The 20,283-nt window shown below is 38.2% G+C and overlaps 1 protein-coding gene across 2 annotated transcripts; it reads right to left on the bottom strand.

Moving 5' to 3' along the window:
• Nucleotides 1–383: 383 nt before the first annotated feature.
• Nucleotides 384–19,100, bottom strand: LOC127455744 (threonine--tRNA ligase 1, cytoplasmic-like). 2 transcript variants are annotated; one of them, XM_051723845.1, is made up of 19 exons: nt 18,750–19,100; nt 18,116–18,202; nt 17,557–17,744; nt 14,838–14,961; nt 14,353–14,477; nt 14,150–14,267; nt 8,428–8,492; nt 8,268–8,346; nt 6,124–6,270; nt 5,177–5,275; nt 4,729–4,895; nt 3,809–3,971; nt 3,253–3,390; nt 3,072–3,149; nt 2,448–2,548; nt 2,264–2,368; nt 1,836–1,908; nt 1,639–1,753; nt 384–796 (listed from the first exon to the last, which is right to left on the bottom strand). In XM_051723845.1, the coding sequence occupies exons 1-19, from the start codon at nt 19,053–19,055 to the stop codon at nt 648–650; spliced, it is 2,427 nt and encodes an 808-aa protein (XP_051579805.1). In that variant the 5' UTR covers nt 19,056–19,100; the 3' UTR covers nt 384–647. The 2 variants fall into 2 exon arrangements, with proteins under 2 accessions (XP_051579805.1, XP_051579804.1); XM_051723844.1 differs by having other exon boundaries at nt 18,116–18,205.
• Between the last annotated feature and the right edge of the window lie 1,183 nt (nt 19,101–20,283).

The following is a 20,283-nucleotide window of genomic DNA, read 5'->3' on the forward strand; positions in this document are numbered from 1 at the left end:
CTATGGAGGACTATAACATTGGCACGAACAAAAAAAGTGCCTAAAAGTACCATTGTATAATACCATGATATTCTTTAAAGTATCTTAGAGTAATCAATGTGGTGTGAATCATTCAGTAGAAAGGTATATATAGAAGTACCATGGTACTGACCAAGTAAGAAAGGTTGTTGCCAGGGTGGGCCAGGCCCATCCTGGGCCTGGGGAGCTGATCATGTTTCACTAAAATAGTTTTATGACCCAACTTGGTATTACACTAACAAAAAAGTACTGTGGCACTACTAGGATTCTTTTTAGGACATGGTAGCCATAGTTAACACGGTAAATTTAGGGTACTGTCTTATATCTATGGTAAAGGGAAGCATAAAAAAACAAACAATAAAAACTTTATTTTATTTAGTCTTTATTAACAGTCAGTACACAGTCAGAAAGACACTAGCTTTCTTAAACACCAGCCCATCACATAATTTAACAGCCAATTCACAAAGCCTTTCTTTCAAAGCACATTCTCAAATGTCACTACTTCTGTTTACTGTTATCTTATCCAGTATTTATCCTTCATATACATTTTTATGCTCTATTTCCCATCTCCAACTTTTTGAACTTGATCTCATTTTCTCTCAGTACAATAAAGACTCTCTATCTGTGGTTCAGAACACCTCCTCTGCATTCCTGCACCTGGATTGTTTCAGGAGGGTCAGTCTGGCCATCACCTCCTGCACCGTCAGCTCTCCGTGGACCTTGTTGTCTCGTGTGCGCACATTCACGCTGTTAGTCAGCCGCTCCTTCTCACCCACCACTGCAAACCAAAACAGAGACAAACACATTTGATTGGAGAAGACAAACAGCAGCTGCTCTATCAGCATGTTACAGAGCAGTGTCAATAAACTCAATAGTATAACTTTACGATAAGGTTTCATTCGTTAACATTAGTTAATGCATTAGGTATCATGAACAAACAATTAACAATATATTTTTAAAGCATTTATTAATCTTTGTAAATGTTAGTTAATAAACTTTTGTTTATTGATAGTTCATAGTGCATTAACTAATGTTAACATATACAACTTTTTAATTTTTAAATGTATATGTTGAAATTAACATTAACCAAGATTAGTAAATGCAGTAAAAGTATTGTTCATTGTTAGTTCTTGTTAACTAATGTTGTTATCAAATGGAACATTATTGTAAAGTGTTACCAACTCAATATTCATGCATAGTTAGGATAGCAAAATAAAATAAAAAAACAATGGCATTTTGGCACAAATTCATGTCACTTGGTAGAAGCTAGCCAAATAAGACAGATGTCAACATGAACAGGTTGCATGACATTCCCTCATCCTCAAAAACCATGAGCAAAATGGGTTGTGGGTTTTGTACTGTGTTGGTTTGTCACACAATGTCCAGTGTAAAATCCTGACCATGAATTAAAACCATTTGAGAGTCATTGCTCTAAAACAATCACTGTTCACTATGAATTATTGTTTGATGATACTTTAATGTGGTTATATGGTTAGTTGCATTTTATTATTTGCATTCAGCATTGTTTTTTTCCCTGCCCTCCGCGACCCTATTAGAATGGTCTTGCAACCCATTTTCGGGTCACGACTCTCCAGCTGAGAACTACTGATACCATCTTACCCAAGATAAAGTTGTACTGCGCCAGTTGCGCATTACGAATTTTCTTGTTCAAAAGGCAACCAGAATCCAGATCAGCATCGGCCATAAAACCAGCTTCAACAAACTGCTTGCACACCTGCCAGAGGAAAACCAAAAACCATCTTACCCTTCTATTTGATAACTGATGATACAGTGAACCTCAGTCATGCATGCTGTACCTGTTTGGCGTATTCTTCAAGAGATGGATTTACAGGCACCAACATCACTTGGCGGGGAGACAACCACAGCGGCCTGAGAAGAGGCGATATAGAGACAGACTCAGTTTCCATACATTTTAAAATTAAATTTCAGTCAGACTTAAACAATTTAAAACATCATGTAAACGCTTTATTGTAAATGTTGTTTGCAAAGTCGGACTAACAAACCAAAAGCAAGATATTTATCAAAATCTTTTAAGGGGTCACATCATGAAAAAAGATATATATTTTTATTGATCTTTTGAGATAAGAGTTTCATTGACTATAAAAAGAGTAGAAATGCAGATTCAGTAATGTAATTGGTTACCTGTATCAATCAAATAAATCTCTTTCAGTGATGAGTGTGTACATTACTGCAGTAAAAGAGACATTTGGTATCTCATTCTCACCATTTCCCAGCATAGTTCTCCGTGAGGATGGCGATCATTCTCTCCACCGATCCTAGAATAGCTCGATGAATGATCACCGGTCTGGCTTTATCATCGCCATCTTTCCTGCAATAGTTAAAACAGTTTAAACACAGAAACCAAAACCATTTCTTCGGTTACACAAAGTTATCTGAGTTGAACTCACCCCACATATGTGAGATTGAAACGGATGGGCAACTGGAAGTCGAGCTGAATAGTGGCACACTGGTGATATCGACCAATAGCATCTTTAATTGTAATGTCAATCTAAGATGGAAGAATTCAGAGAGAAGATTTAGACAGGAAAGTGTTCGGTTATTTTTTCTGGAGATGTTATTAACAGAGCACAGTTCTCCATGCAGTGTTGGGTAAGTTACTCAAAATAAGCAATTCACTACAAATGACAAATTACTTCTCTAAAATGTAATCAGATTACTTATTATTTTACTTAAGTTACTTTCTAAATAACTTTTTCTATAAAAGTTTTTGGTTTTCTGCTCAAATTCAAAATTTGAATTTGTATTTCCTCATACATTGTCGCACACCCTTCAGATGTAACAGAAACGCTAACATACGTATATAGGAATTAATATTTTAAATGTATTATACATATTACTTTAGCACAAGTAATGTACTTAAAAGTAACTGTAATCTGAGTACAAGAATTTAAAATGTAGTGTGTTACACTACTTTTTTTGACTAAAAAGTCATTTGATTATAGTAACTAATTACTATGTAATCGGATACACCCAACACTGTCTCCATGTCACCAGTCTTATAGAGGTCTCACCTTTGGTCCATAAAAAGCCCCATCACCTGGATTGAGTTTCCATGGCTCTCCAAACTCATTCAGACTGTTTTCAAGTTGCTATGAAAACCAAAAGAAAATACAAATCCTATTAATACTGTACACTTCATAAACCAGACACCACTCCCATCTAAAACACAGCAGAAGAATGAAAATCTGGAACCTTCTCAGCCTGGTTCCACACTGCCATATCACCAAGGAACTTCTCCGGACGTGTGGACAGATGCAACTGGAAGGAGAATCCGAACACATTGTAGATGCAGCGCAAGAAATCCAGACAGCCTTTTATCTCAGACTCGATCTGGGACAAAGTGAGCAACAATAATTAGGTTCTGACTTTTAAATGACACCTCTAGCACTCTGTTGACGTTATCTGATAAATTGTTTTCAATGGACACTTTCAATCAAAAGCAACTAACTGTGAACTTTCTCAAAATGTCAGGATATTCTGACTTCATGCAAATGAGAGGCAAAAACACTGGGCAGCAGACAATCACTGTGAGGTTCAGACAAACCAAGGTTGCAAAGTCTTTCTTAAATTACAAGCTCATGAAAAATGGCAGTTCACACACCCCAAAAGTTTTTGCACCAGTGGACATGTACTGTAACACTTCCGGGCCAAAATTTGAGCCCTCAACCTTTGGATTACCAGCTCAGATTCTTCATCACATCATGCATGTTTTCATACCACAAGGAGGTGGTAATGTTATCCAGATCACCTGATTCATAGTGCAGAATATATGAGCATCATCCTGCTGAAAGCGTCGTACTCTAGTGAGACCAGTCAGCGTCCCCGACAGCTCGTTACGATGCAGAACGCCAAAGTCAGCCAGTCTGAGAGGAAGTTCACGCCAGGAGCGTGGTCGATGACTAAACATCAGACTGATGAAGAAACAGAAGATGAACGACAGAACTTAGAACCAGACGAGTTATATGGACTTACTGTGATACTTGGTGCGTTCAAGTCCTACTGGGAATTTCATACTTACGAGGTTGGAAATCGTAAATACGATGTGATGTGTGTTCAAGTGATTTTACTCGGAAAGAACAAACCGTTTTGCAATTTCATAAAATTCTGTTTTTCACTTACTGTTGAAGGTAGGAAGCTTTTTTAGCACCAATCCAACAAAATAAAGAGCAAAGCCACGCATTAGGTGTGCAATTAATGCTTTAGCGATTTTGTCATTTTTGTGTGGCCATATTTAATGATGGGAAATGTAGTTTTGTTCCAATCGCTTGCCGCTGCATTAACCAGCTAAATGAGTCTTATTTTCTGGCAAGTTTTATTGTTATTCTTTATTAACAGTACAAAAAATGCGTACAAACTAAAACTGCACAGTCAAAATCCTCAAGTGAAACTGAATTACTACCAAAAAATGAATGTTTAATTGACACGCCCCTGACTTGGAAAGTCTGGGCTCGGAAAAAATCCAGAGTTTCCCCATTTGTAATTATGAATTTGTGGTGTCGTTCAACCTGTAAATATGATCATTCCAACATGACAAAACTTTTTTGTGCAGTTTTGTCATTTTGCCCTTTTCAAGAGAGAAAGTCATGTGGGTAAGTAAAGACAGATTTCCCATGTTTGGAAAACTATTCCTTTAAATCACCCTCATCTGTGTCACATGTATGCATTTACCAGTGTCCAGGGCAGTTCATGGGTTTCAGAGCAAACACATCCTGCTCTACAGGGAAGGAGAACATGTTTTCACTGTAGTGCTGCCAGTGACCTGACGTCTCCCACAGTTTACTGTTATAGATGTTTGGAGAAGCGACTTCCTGAAAGCCACGTCTGCAGTATTCCTCCTGTACAGCAAAACACACATACACATAATACACATTGTTGAGTCATGTCGAGTCACATTTCCCCTCAATAATCACAAGAAAAATGTATTTTTCATAAAGAAAATGGAGCCTATTTAAGACAACTGAGATTTTTGGCATTATTTCCATGACAATTAATCACATTTCCCCTAAAATTCTCATTACTGTAATGCAAAAAACTCTTTACTTATATATTTTGATTTTGAAGTGAAATTTGTAGTCTTGAATTGTAGCTTTGGTTTGAGCTCATGTTTTGACATTACCCTGATAAACTCTGTCAGGGTGTTGTAGATGTACGCTCCTCGTGGTAGAAAGAAGCAACTTCCTGGACTGAGATCATGAAAGAAGAACAGTTCTTGATCCTAGAAATCACACCGTCAGAGAGAAAGAGCAAGCAAGAGAGAGAGAGTTAAAAGCCTTGTTCATCACACATACAGAGGAAGTGATACGTGTCGCTCCACCAGGAGGTGATGTGACATATATTTTGATACACTGCCCACTACAGAGGAGTATGGCATTGTAGAAGGAGTATACAATAAATCATATGGCACGGCCGTTATATGCAGTGAAGTTTATTAGAAGTTTCACGTCTAATTAGGTTTCAGCTGCATCTCCCACTGAGACGGAACAGAACGTGACGGCCGCCACCAACTGTGTGAGTGAGAGAGAGAGATCTGCTCACTGTCATTAAAACTGTGTGACACTGCAGGCAGTCACAGGAAAAATAAAGACTTTGATTTACTTAACTTTTTTGCCATGAAGAAAAAGATAGCATTTTATAGTAATATTATATATATAAAAAATATGAATATATTATAAATGCCCACGAATCACAATAATTTCAGGAATAATTGCCACCTATCTTGGTTGACAAAGAGTGCAAGCCAGCATTACGCCATTTTTCGTATGGCTCTTTGAAGTTTCATTCATTTGAAAATTTATAACTATTTGGAAAGAAAGTGGCGAAGTGATATTGAGCTGTAATACGGTCAACAAACCTGGAACGACTTCATAGCCATGCAGAAATTCAACAATCAAGAATCAACAATGATGTGGTTAAAAAAATTTTTTTTTTACAGTAATATTTTTGATGCACTCAATAGTTTTAATATGGAGTGAATTAAGCAGCAGTTGAGATCCTGTCTTCATTCATCTGAAGATCAATAAATCAGCTTAAATATCATCACCCAGCAATGACGCTTTAAACTACCTTCCCAATTTTGCGGTGGTCTCTATTTTTGGCCTCCTCTTGGAAGCGCTCCCACTCCTTCATCATTTTACTGTCAGGAAAAGAGATTCCATAGATCCGCTGGAGAGTTTCCATGTCAGAACGACCTTCCCAGTATGTAGACGAATTCTGAAAAACCACACAATTTTTCTTGAAATTAATTTATTTTCCCTTGAGGTCCACTTATAAATGTTAATAATTAAGTTTTATTGGACCATTTTTCAAAAAAATGTTGTACATTTACGATCGAACAAATGAATTCCAATACTTCCTCTATTTTACCTCACGGTGACTACCAGGTATAGCTCTGAACAAAGAGTTTTGAAACAAAGTTTTGATTTTTTAGTGTTACAGTCCTGAGACCCCGCGTACAAATGTGTGGACATTACGTTTTGGCTTCACTATAGGCTATGCATAATTTCATTTAATTTAAACTGACTGATCTCAGTTCAGGAGATTATAGGCTGTCATTAAAGGGTTAAACTTTCGAGTCATGTAACAAAACAACATGGCGCCAATCTCAGCTGAGTTTGTCTTTTGGATAAACAGCAAAAAAACTACATCTGTTAAGAAACCTCATTAAGTTTTTACATTGAAACCAGTTTGAATCAAAAGATTAGTCTCTAATTCCATCTGCTATGCCACTAAAAATGTATTTGATTTATTGTGAAACGGCACACTGTTAAACACACTGACGACGTATGTGGACTATAGGCTCATTTTCTATAAAATATCTTATTCACTGTGCATTATCACATTGAGAATCAATGGATACATCCAAAAGCTGGAAAATATTGCTTTCAGAGTCTGTATATAGAGTTAGGATGAAAATAAGGTGCATTTCAAATTGTTCTGAGACCAGTGCAGACAGATAGCACACTGGAGTTTAAGTCAAGCACTAATTAGGGAGCATTCTAAAGCTTTCCTATTCAGCCAAGTGCATTCACTCCTAACATCCAATCAAAAGTTCAGTTTCAGGCTGCAGATGATGTTTTGGACAACTCAACATGTTTGGCAGACATGGGACAATAGTAATCACTTTTTCATAATTCAAATTTTTACAGTATATTTAACATGAATAACCAGCACTCCTGGAAACATCAACAAACAGTTGGATTAAAAAAAAAAAAAAAAAAAAAAATCTGACTTTCTATAGCTTGGTATTATTTAAAATTTCACAACTTAGTTCCACTGTCCACATATGTGGACATACATTTTTGGAAAACTATTTAGCCTATTTTTTAATTGTTTTTTTTAGGGTCTACTAGTTACAAATCAAAAAGAGGAATGGAAAATGCACACAGTAGTCACGCTTGGGTCTCAGAAGGATAATGCAGGGGTTTTCAAACATTTCGATGCCTAAGGCTGAGTTCGGAATTGCACACTACCCATACTACTTCAGCCATAACTGTCTATGGCAGAAGTAGTAGGAGCAGTATGGTAGTATGCAATTCTGAACTCAGCGTAGGACTCCCAAATTTGAGGATCTCTTTGCGAGGGACCCCCATTCCTAAAATATATTAAAATAATTATCTTATAAATAAATAATTAAAAAATGCTCCAAAAATATTTATTTTGTATTATGTTTATAGTGTTTTTTCCATACCATCTTTAGCAAGCTAAAGGCGACAGCTAAAGAGATAAAAATATTTTTTTAAATAAATAATCATGATTAATCTCATGATTGCCAACCAGTCTTTAGTCAGAGCTTTTTTTTAACAGTGTTACACTTATTTTTTTTTTTTTAATACTCCACAGACCCCCTAGCACCCCCTTGCAGCCCCCTGAGGGTCCCAGATCCCAGTTTGAAAGCCCCTGGTATAATGAACTATTTTATCTCAAACGATCAAGAAATTTGTCATATAAATTTGTTCTACGAATGTGAAAATATTACTAAATAGCTATGGTGTAATTTTACTGGACCTTTGTAGAAATTCACCTGTAAAGCACTTTAATCTTTATTTCTTGTAGATGAAGTAATGTGACCTGCCAGAGCTTATTTAGCAAAAAACAAATGTTGTCTAACAATATTATTGTTTCTATCATCTGATGACCCTGACATCATATGAAGACAGGAACAAACAAAAAAGTGCTGAATATTGAGAGCATAAATATGTTCTGGTTACCTTATAGATTTTCAGCGTTTTGATTTTGCCCGTGTGTCGAACATGTGGCCCTCGGCAGAGGTCAATCAAAGGGCCACACCTACCAGAGGAAGAGTGAATTCATGAGAGGAAGAAGTTTTACAGCAGCTGTTCTAGCTTTAGCTGTGTCCCTGTATGTTACCTGTACACTGTAGTGGTGGGTGTGGAAACCTTCTCATTCAGGATGCGACACTTGAACTTGTTGTACTACAATCAACAAAAGCATATGAAAAGATGTTTTACTCTAATCGTCCTTACAAAATGGGTACAATGATGATATCAGATACAATACCATGGTAATCTGATATATACCATGGTCAGAGGCACCATTAGGATTTTTGGGCCCCCTACCTTATTGAAACACTTACAACATTTTTTTTCCATTAAAAGTTATCAGTATTAATAAACATGAACATAAGCATGTGTAGCGTGGAGGGGGGTGGGGCCGGACCGGAATGACGCACGCCCGGACCCCAATCAGCCTGATGAGGCGAGCGATAAAGGCGACCGGATACAGCAGTTCCAGAGAGAGAGAGAGAATTACAGGCAGCTGCCCTGTATGTGTTTATGTTTGTGTGTTTTTGTTTAAGTTTATCATCAAACTTTATTTATATTGTCAAGCCGGTTCTCGCCGCCTCCTTTCCCTCTAACCCCTTTACAGCATGATTGCATATTCAATAAGAGACACTAAAAAAACAAACTTGAGTTTGAAAAGTTAATTAAAGTAGCTTAACGCATTTAATAGAAATAACTAAAATAAATATATACACTGGCAACCAAAATTTTTGAATAATGTACAGATTTTGCTCTTATGGAAAGAAATTGGTACTTTTATTCACCAAAGTGGCATTCAACTGATCACAATGTATAGTCAGGACATTAATAACATGAAAAATTAATATTACAAATTGAAAAAAAAAAATCGGAACTTCTTAAACTACTTCAAAAATCCTCCACGTGCAGCAATGACAGCTTTGCAGATCTTTGGCATTCTAGCTGTCAGTTTGTCCAGATACTCAGACGACATTTCACCCAACACTTCCTGAAGCACTTGCCATAGATGTGGCTGTCTTGCAGGCACTTCTCACGCACCTTACAGTCTAGCTGATCCCACAAATGCATCTATAACACTCTTTTCCAATTATCTGTTGTCCAGTGTCTGTGTTTCTTTGCCCACTCTAACCTTTTCTTTTTGTTTTTCTGTTTCTGTTTCCAAATGGCCCTGAGCAAAAGTTTACATACCCTAGAATGTTTGGCCTTGTTACAGACACACAAGGTGACACACACATTAAAGGTTAATTTCCCACACCTGTGGCTTTTTAAATTGCAATTAGTGTCTGTGTATAAATAGTCAATGAGTTTGTTAGCTCTCACTTGGATGCACTGAGCAGGCTAGATACTGAGCCATGGGGAGCAGAAAAGAACTGTCAAAAGACCTGCGTAACAAGGTAACGGAACTTTATAAAGATGGAAAAGGATATAAAAAGATATCCAAAGTCTTGAAAATGCCAGTCAGTACTGTTCAATCACTTATTAAGAAGTGGAAAATTCAGGGATCTCTTGATACCAAGCCAAGGTCAGGTAGACCAAGAAAGATTTCAGCCACAACTGCCAGAAGAATTGTTTGGGATACAAAGAAAATCCCACAGGTAACCTCAGGAGAAATACAGGCTGCTCTGGAAAAAGACAGTGTGGTTGTTTCAAGGGGCACAATACGACGATACTTGAACAAAAATGAGCTGCATGGTCGAGTTGCCAGAAAGAAGCCTTTACTGTGCCAATGCCACAAATGACAACACCTTGACACACCTCACAGCTTCTGGCACACTGTAATTTGGAGTGACGAGACCAAAATAGAGCTTTATGGTCACAACCATAAGTTCTATGTTTGGAGAGGGGTCAACAAGGCCTAGTAGTGAAAATAATACCATCCCCACTGTGAAGCATGGTGGTGGCTCACTGATGTTTTGGGGGTATTGAGCTCTAAAGGCACGGGGATTCTTGTGAAAATTGATGGCAAGATGAATGCAGCATGTTATCAGAAAATCCTTTTCTGGCATTTTGCCAAGATGAATGGGCAGCTATACCACCTGCAAGAATCTGGGGCCTCATAGACAACTATTACAAAAGACTGCACGCTGTCATTGATGCTAAAGGGGGCAATACACAGTATTAAGAACTAAGGGTATGCAGACTTTTGAACAGGGATCATTTAATTTTTTGTTGCCATGTTTTGTTTTATGATTGTGCCATTCTGTTATAACCTACAGTTGAATGATATGAATCCCATATTAAATAAATGTGTTTTGCCTGCTCACTCATGTTTTCTTTAAAAATGGTACATATATTACCAATTCTCCAAGGGTATGCAAACTTTTGAGCACAACTGTACACACACACACACACACACACACACACACACACACACACACAATAGGTCTCTCCAGAGATGCTCGATTGGGTTCAAGTCCAGGCTCTGGCTGGACCACTCAAGGACATTCACAGAGTTGTCCCTAAACCACTCTTGCGTTGTCTTGGCTGTGTGCTTAGGGTCATTGTCCTGTTGGAAGGTGAACCTTTGGCCCAGTCTGAGGTCCTGAGTGCTCTGGACCAGGTTTTCATTACGGATATCTCTGTATTTTTCTGCGTTCAGCTTTCCGTCAACCCTGACCAGTCCCCCAGACCCTGCCGCTAAAAAACACCCCCACAGCATGATGCTACCACCACCATGCTTCACCGTTGGGATGATATTGCACAGGTGATGAGCAGTGCCTGGTTTCCTCCAGACATGATGCTTGGAATTGAGGCCAAACAGTACAATATTCATTTCCTTAGACCAGAGAATCTTGTTTCTCACAGTCTGAGAGTGCTTTAGGTGCTTTTTTTGCATGTCTTGCACTGAGGAGAGGCTTCCATCTGGCCACTCTGCCATAAAGCCAAGATCGGTGGAGTGTTGCAGGGATAGTTGTCCTTCTGCAAGTTTCTCCCATCTCCACACATTAGAGGTGTGAATCTTCACTTGCCTCACGATTAGATAAGATTACGATTCAGAGGGTAACGATTCGATTATAAAACAATTCTCAATGCATCACGATGGATATTGTCCTCCAATTATTTTATTAATAATGAGCAGTTACCGTTACATATGAATCTGTGGCAATGGATGTCCAGGAATCGCAGGTGATGGCCACTCGGCTGGCGTTGTGCATCGACTCTATCACTCTAGATTTTGTGTCACTGTACAGAACAGGTATAGCGGTGTCTGTGAAAAAACTCACTATCTTGGCTCCAGGGTATGGAGGAGGAAGCGAAAGCAGGTTTTTTCCACGACCGAGTAAGGGCGGAGATCCTTTACAATAAATGTGGCAATGGACTGTGTGATCTTCTTTGCCCTTTCGGTGTTCTGAGGTAAATTTGATACCATTGCTTGTTGTATTGTTGGCTGATTAGCTGCGTTTTGCGGGGGTTGCTGCTAACTTTAGCTCTGGGTGAAAAAGGGAGATGTGATTCCTCATATCTGTTGTGTTGCCGAAGTATTTAATCTTGGTTCGACATGTCTTGCACACAGCATATTTTTTTATCAAGCTAATTTTTCTACTTATCTTAGTAAAAATTAATAAGATTAATAAGACTACTTACTTTATTTAAAAACAGTATGGCATATACTGTATATGATATTTAATTAAAAAAATTAAAAATCGATTCTTTTGTTTTTATGCATCGATGCAGAATCGTTCACGTCAGCATCGCGATGCATCATAAAAACGATTATATTCCACAGCTCTACCACACATGATCTCTAGTGCTCAACCAGAGTGACCATCGGGTTCTTGGTCACCTCTCTTACCAAGGCCCTTCTCCCCCGATAGTCCAGTTTGGCCAGGCGACCAGCTCTAGGAAGAGTCCTGGTTGTTCCAAACTTCCTCCATTTAAGAATTATGGAGGCCACTGTGCTCTTGGGAACCTTCAATTTAGCCGAAAATGTTTTGCATCCTTCCCCAGATCTGTGCCTCGACACAATCCTGTCTCTGAGCTCTGCAGGCACCTCATGACTTGGTTTTTGCTCTGATATGCATTTTCAGCTGTGAGACCTTATCTAGACATGTGTGTGCCTTTTCAAATCATGTCCAATCGATTGAATTTGCCACAGGTGGACACCAATCAAAGTGTAGAAACATCTCAAAGATGATCCAGAGAAATGGGATGCACCTGAGCTAAATTTCAAGTGTTCAAGCAAAGGGTCTGAATACTTATCATTATGTCAATGTGATATTTCAGCTTTTTATTTTTAATAAATTTGCAAAGTTATAAAAAATCTGTTTTTTGCTATGTCATTATGAGGTATGGAGTGTAGATTGATGTGAAAAAAATAAATAATTTAAAGCATTTTAGCATAAGGCTGCAACAAAGCAAAATGTGAAAACAATTAAGGGGTCTGAAATCTTTCTGAATGCACTGTATACTGTATATATACATTAGAATATTTTAATGTCATTGTAGTGAGTTGGGAATGTGTTTCTAATGGAAATATTGCATTTATTATGTTTTAAATGTTGATTTAACCCTAGAATGCATATGTGGGGGAAAAAAAAGTGTCTTATGATCTGCCACTACAGGTTTTCCTCAGTGTGATGAGGAGGAGGGCGGGGCCAGGTCATGAGTGCACACGGGCTAATCAGCCGAGGAGAGGGATAAAGCTGAGCCGGATACGGCAGTCCGAGAGAGAGAGAGCCACACGCAGCTGCCATAAGTGTTTATGTTTGTGTCTTTTTACATTTTCATTAAACATTATTTTGACTGTTCAGCCGGTTCCCACCTCCTCCTTGCCCATCTTAACCCTGTTACACTCAGTTAAGGTGTCTTCTATCATGTGAACTTACTTTTTTTTAATTTAGATGAATATTTTTTCAAATTATAACACTGGTATTTATTTTTGTAATGTACTGCTTGATTTTAGAGGAATATAGAAATATAGTGTCATACTGCAATCCAGAGTACACTGTTGTAGTTTTGCAAGTTTATAACAATTGTTTTTCTAAAAAAAAAAAAAAAGAACAAAAAAAAAAAAATTTTTTTTCTAGTCCATTGTACTCATATCTGTTTGTTGAGACTTTTCACATTTTACCACCAAACATGGAAATTGCACATATTTCATATTACATTCTCATCCAAAAATTTAAATGTGTCTTCAATCTTCAGCATTAAATAAAAGATATACAGTATAAACTATTTAAACATTTCAATTACATATAAAATTATCATTATGAGACGTTTAACATTTTGCATAGTGCTTCAAGTAGAAAATGATCAATTTTATTCAGGTTTGGGGTCTATGCAACGTTGTTTAGCACTCCGCACGATCCAGTCAAGCCTGGTTTATGATGCGTCCAGTGCAAGGATGTGCGTGAGTCACACCACACTCTGTACAGATGGGAAGGGCATTTAGCACGTAAAAAGCGCTTTTGGGATAAAACACTGAACATCTTAAGGGGGATACCGGTCACCCCACCTACTAGATTAGCTTTTATTATTATTAAGAAAGAACAGTCTTCATTTTAGCTAACCAGTGCAAAGTGACCATTTACTGTATAACAAAATCACGCAGAAAAAGTCTGCTGGGCCCCTTGCCTGTCCAGATCCCTTTAAATCGTCATAATCTTCCCACACGTTACGGCACCCCTGACCATGGTACATGTGCAAAATAACCATGGTACTTATATAATATTTTTTTGTTAGTGTCCAAGAAACATTTACTGTGGTTGTACCATGGTAATTTTTGGTACTTCTTTGTTAGTGTGCCAAAGGATGAACTAACTTTTAAGGGAAATTCCATCATCTAAATCTCTGGATGGCAGATTTCTCACCTTAAACATCTCCAGCAGAGTTTCTTTACTGATCTCCAGTCTCTCAAATGGCTGTTTGTCCTTCATAATTCCTTTACAGATGTTTTCCAGATCACCAAACTCAGTACTCGACACACCTCTGTGAGGACCAACACAGACATACTCAACTCAACTGAACCACTGACCAATCACACAGATGTGAAGCTATTATATCTTCAACTCACTTCTGTCCATCCAGGAACATGTCATAGTAGAAGCCATTCTCAATGGGTGGCCCATAGCAGAGGCATCCACCATAGAAACGCTCCATAGCCTCTCCCAGTATATGAGCGCTGGAATGCCAGTAAACCTGAGAAGAAAAACAAGATCTGTTCAGACTGATCAATCCATCTCCAAATGTATTTGTCAATCCATGACAGACATCACACAAAAGCAAACGTTTTCAGCTAATGATGTAATTCTAGAAATACTCTATTCACAGGTGTATTTGTCAACCATGATTCATTTATTCTACATCTCAACATGGCGGCCACAATGAGTGAGAGCACCCATATATAGAATAAAACAGCTTTGTCAAGAACATTGATATGACTGGAGTCATCATCCCATGAGAGTTGACATCATTTTAAACTGATTTGACAAAATAAATATTAATTTCATAAGGTGTATACTTCAAGGACTTACTGCACCTTTAAAAGCTAAAACTTACGGCCTGGGCGTCCTCATTATCGAACTGCAGCAGCTCCAGACTGCAGTCTGTCTCCAGTGGTCTGTCCAGATCCCACAGCTCTCCATTCACACGTGCAATCACACAGTTATCTGCAAGACCCTGACTGCAGCAACCCAAACACACACTCATAATGTATACTGAAATTAACTGCGTCACTCTCAGCATTTACCGTTTTATCTCAAAACAAAACACTGGTCATGTTTGTAAAGGGGCGGTCACACTAGGATTTGAACATGCAAAATTTTTTTGGAATAAGCAATGGACCCGGATATGATGTCACACGGGAGGGCTTCTGGTTTTAGTCAAATAAATTTCCCAAATAACAAATATTATATTCAAAATACCATCTACTCACTTTTCAGCAACAATACAAACACGCAGCTTTGAAATATGTATCCTTTGAATTGAGCCAGTGTTTGTGACGTTTCTATCTTTTATTGGTCACACGTCCACTCGTCATCCAGATTTGCAGTTCAGAGTTCACCAAACTTGCACTTTGGTACGCAGAGTCGTACAAAATTTCTTCACATGAACTTGCACTTCTGATCTCCTGGATGGATGTGTTTAAATGGGAGTGAATGAGGGCGAAGTGTATTGTGACCGCTCCTAAAGACTGTGTGCTCTATTTTCGTGAGCTATGCGCTACAACCATGCGCTACGTTTTATCTCATTTTCACAAGAGCGCTATTTCTAAGTGCAATTTTCATGCCAGCGCAAGAGTGAGTGGGAGTGTTTGTGCTATCTGTGGGTGTATGCCTGCAAACTGTGGTTTTTACTGTATGTTAATGAAGTGGCACAAAAAACAATTTGCTTATTTCCTGCGAAACAAGTCATTGCGCGGAGACGTTTCAAAAGTAGGTCTGATTGCATTGCAAAGTCTGAACTCAGTTTTTGCATTTGCAGCTTAGAGATTCCACCAGCAGGTGGCAATAAAGTGCATGTCCAATCTCAGAAAATATAGTGAATCATGACGATTTCCATGACGATCACTGTTGTAGCTGTTTTATGAAACAAATATTTATGAGTTTTTGTTAAACTATCTATACATCATGGTTCATTTTTCAATTATTATTATGTTTATATTTACAATTGTTTTTATGATCTAATTTGTATTAGCCTTTTTCCACCTGTTGTCGTAGGATTCTTCTAATTCACTGTATACATCCATTTACACTACCAACTTCTTATAAATGTGCTATCATTGTTTATATTGCTGGTGCTCGACAGGGAATCAACAATATAATAGGATGCAGACGGTGTCGGAGAAGAACCTAAAAATTAAATTGCACATGACCCAGCCCAATAGCGCTTTGTGCACGCAATTTCGCCAAACCCACTTGTGCCTAGACTTAGCGCATGCTTGCATGAAAACTTCATGGCCATGTCCACTGACTTGATGTATATGACTTTTTGGGCATAGCTGTGCTTTGTGCTAGTGCTCTTAAAATAGGGCCCTGGAAACTTTAAACGATACACTTAACTAACAAAAAAAAAGTCCTTTATCCAACAAATGGTCAGTGAAGGGAGGTGCTTAACCCTTTAAGCTCTGAAGGTTTTTTTAATATTTCCAGTTTCAGTGGCATACCCAAAATGACAGGCAAAAAAAAAGAAAAAAGGAGGGTCAAGTGTTTGGTAACATTGTAAAGAAAACTTCAAATTTCATTCTTTACTTTTCAGAAATTTACTTTTTTTAACGTGTTGATGCGACACATCAATCAACTGAGTCTGTTCATCTTTTGGTGGCCGTATGTAACAGGTACCAATCAAATGGTCTTTCTGCCCAACTATGGATGATTTTTGTACCAATCTGACCCCAATCCTATTGGTTTAGCGTTCCATGACGCTACATCATTTCCGAAGACGTCATCTAATCCAGGAAAGCTAACATGTTTTTAGCCAGATTGCAAGATGCCAGATAGCCAGATGCTGTGTGCACACTGTGCTTTGTGTGGATTATCTAATTATTTATGCATTCGATTACCTTGTGCGAGGGCTTGTTCGAAAGATAATCGCCTCTTATAAATAATGGTGTGTGATATTTTATGTTCTGTTTATTTTATAAGCGAAAACGCAGCATATAAGCAACACGGGTTCACATGAAACATAAATGTCAAAGACATATACTTAGCTATTTCTCGCTATATTTAGGCTGGTTGTATTTTACTCTTTGAGAGCTTTCCAATGACATATGACACATTTGATGAGATTGATGTTTTTACGGATTACAATAATATGTATAGTGCAAATTATTATTATTATTTTTACAAATGATCAAAACGGAACACTTCTGATTTGTCTGCAAATTTCAAAGCACTTGTTCAGTTTTGGTCATAATGCCTACATGCATTGTAAAGTACTGCTTCTAAGCTTTAAAACAATAGCTATTTTGTGTTGGTCAAGACTGTAGTTATTAATATTTTGATGATTATTTTAAGCCCATCCGATCTTAAAGGGTTAACCTTCAGAAAATTTTGTTCATCCACCTCAGGAAGTCAAAGTAAATATTGTATAAGCTGTTGTATATTAAATTGAATTTTTATGAAGTTTGACATTTTTGTAACCATGTAAATAAAAAGTCACATTGAATATGCTTACATACAGTATGTATAGGTAAAATAAATGGAATTGTTTAATGAAAAAATCAGATCAAGAATGGTTTACAGACATAGCAAAGGGACAAAGCAGGGTGACATCTCACCTGATGTTACATGCCAACTGGTACGGGCTGCTCACCCAGGCTTTGGCCTGCACTGTCTGTCCATCAGGGAGCTGGACAGTAATTGGGTGTCTGCTCACCACCCGCTTGGCCAGGAGAGCATCATTCTCTTTCTTCAGCTGTTCATAAAGATCCAGCCGCTCGGAGATAAAAACAGGCCAAGGATTCAACTGTTGGACAGCACAAAAGAGAGTGAATGTTTACAAAACCTCCCCTGCATGCTGATCTGAGTGATTTGATGAGGGATAGACATACAGTCTATCACTCAGAATTAAATTCTATGGGTTCAGTTTAAAAGAAATTGTACATCTATCCCTCACAGCTTCGTTTTTAACAGTGAAAAATTACATATGGCATTTACCCCCTGTCTAAGGTTTATTTGCTTTTAGAGATCAGCTGTGCAGTAACAGCTAAATGTGGCACAGTGTGCATTTACTGCAATGTGAATGTTGCTGATGCAACCACACTGCAATCTATGACACTGACCACAGACTGAGTGTGTTTTAAGTGAGGAGTGTCTTCAGTGTTGTATTCATATCACCTCTCCTGCAGTCTCTGTCTTCACTTTCTTCTCCTTTTTGCTCTTCTCTTGTTTTTCAGTTGTGGTGGGTCTTGATGGCGTTGCATTCTGCTGTACGTCATGACATAAAAAACATTTGAATACTGTGCAGTACTAGTTTCTTATTAACTTACATGGTGGCCCCCATGTGTGGACCCTCTCCATGTAGAATAAAGCAGCTCTTATAAGGTCACTGATGTGAATGGTCATGATTTTATACATGTTTCAAAATTCCAATTCATTTCTTAAGGAGTACATCTTCTTTTAATGAGAAAAAAATAAATAAAAAATAGCCGTGTGTACCTTTAATAAAGGATCAGTTTCTCTGCCAATCGATATATATATATTATTATTATTAACAACAAAGTACCATGGTATAATCTGGGTTTTTGAACATGTAGCATGGTATTATTTGGAGTACAAGTGTACCATGTAAATACTGCAATATATGATCATGGTTTAAGTTCCGTGGTATTACCATTTGATACCTTTTCTGTGAGGTTATGTGTCTGTCTGACTATCTATCAGTCTATAATAATACAACAACTGAATGTCACGGTCATAAATAAATGGCACTATCACTTGACAGGTGCAGGTCTGTTTATAAATCACGCACTATTGGATTGATCTTCTCCTTTGGTTCTTCAGTCTTGATCTGCTTCTGGCTTGTGTTCGGTGTTCTCCTCTGGTTGTGGTTCTGCTCCTCCAGCTCCAGCTCGGTTTGAAGGCTCCGGTGGAGGTGTAGCAGTCGGTACTTGAGCTTGTCGTTCTCGGTGCGCAGCGAGTCCAGGTTCGGGCCGCTGGCCAGCGTACTGAAGTCGAAGCCGCCCGTCAGTTCCTCCTGCAGGCGGCTAATCTCACGACTCAACACCGCGATCTGCTCCTCCTGAGCACACAAACGTGCAGCCATGCGCTCCGCCATCTTTAAAACCCCCACAGTTGAGCGGTTCTGGTTCACTTAGTGCTGAATATCTGTGTATTGTGGTTCATGAACTAGTTCTTCCTGTAGGGGGCGCTCGGTGGCCAAAAAGGCCGAATCATTCATTTAGATGCATTTATATCTCAGGACTACTATTGTGTAAATGGAAAAATCTGTGCACTGGAAAGTATTATTGTTTATATTTACTTATTCAAATGATTATTATCTTACATAAACATTTTTAAAAAAAATGTAAATGTTTAAATAAAAATTCTTATCCAGTCATCACAAAAGACTGTGATTGGTCCATTCTTACCAGCGCCGAGAGAAGTAACGTGTACCATGTAACTGCGGCATCTACGTGCTGCTTTTGTAGTAGTCTAGACGTTAAATTGCATCTGGGAACTTTTAAAATACACAATAAAGAATTCCACTGGTATAGCTAACATTTAAACCCATCGCACCCGACCAATCAGATACAACTTCCGGGCTGCCAAGCCCAGCCCATTTTTTTTTTTAAATACCTTAGTTATAAATTGACATTCTACCCGCTTATTCTATTTCTGTGACCTGATCGCGCCCTGCAGCGCCACCTGCCGACCAACTGTGACAAAACGCCGTTTATCAGAATCAGAATCAGAATCAGCTTTATTGCCAAGTGTTCTCACATACACAAGGAATTTGTTTTGGTGATAGGAGAAACAAGTGCACACAGAACATTACAGTAAGACACAGAATATACAACAAGGTAAGAGTATTAATAGACACAGACATAATAGGACATAAAACATAGAATGGTGTATGTACATGTGCAAGTGGTAATGTATGTGCAAGGTAGGGATATGTACAGTTATTGAATTAAATATGTGAATTTACATATGTACATGAGATATGAATTTACATTATTGCACTATGGGGGAGTCCTGGGGCAGTTTAATTGTTCATGTGGAAAATGGCCTGAGGGTAAAAACTGTTCTTGTGCCTGGATGTCCTGGCACTCAGTGCTCTGTAACGACGGCCAGAGGGCAACAGTTCAAAGAAGGAGTGGGCAGGGTGTGTGTGGTCCAGAGTGATTCTACCTGCACGTTTCCTCAATCTGGAGACGTATAGGTCTTAGAGGGTGGGCAGGGGGCACCAATAATCCTCTCTATATAATATATCTCTCTATCTATTTATAACATCAGCATAGTAAATATTGAATTAATTTCATCGAAGTAATTTCAAACAATTT

The sequence above is a fragment of the Myxocyprinus asiaticus genome, chromosome 18 (genome assembly GCF_019703515.2).
Source record: "Myxocyprinus asiaticus isolate MX2 ecotype Aquarium Trade chromosome 18, UBuf_Myxa_2, whole genome shotgun sequence".
Classification (NCBI taxonomy): domain Eukaryota; kingdom Metazoa; phylum Chordata; class Actinopteri; order Cypriniformes; family Catostomidae; genus Myxocyprinus; species Myxocyprinus asiaticus.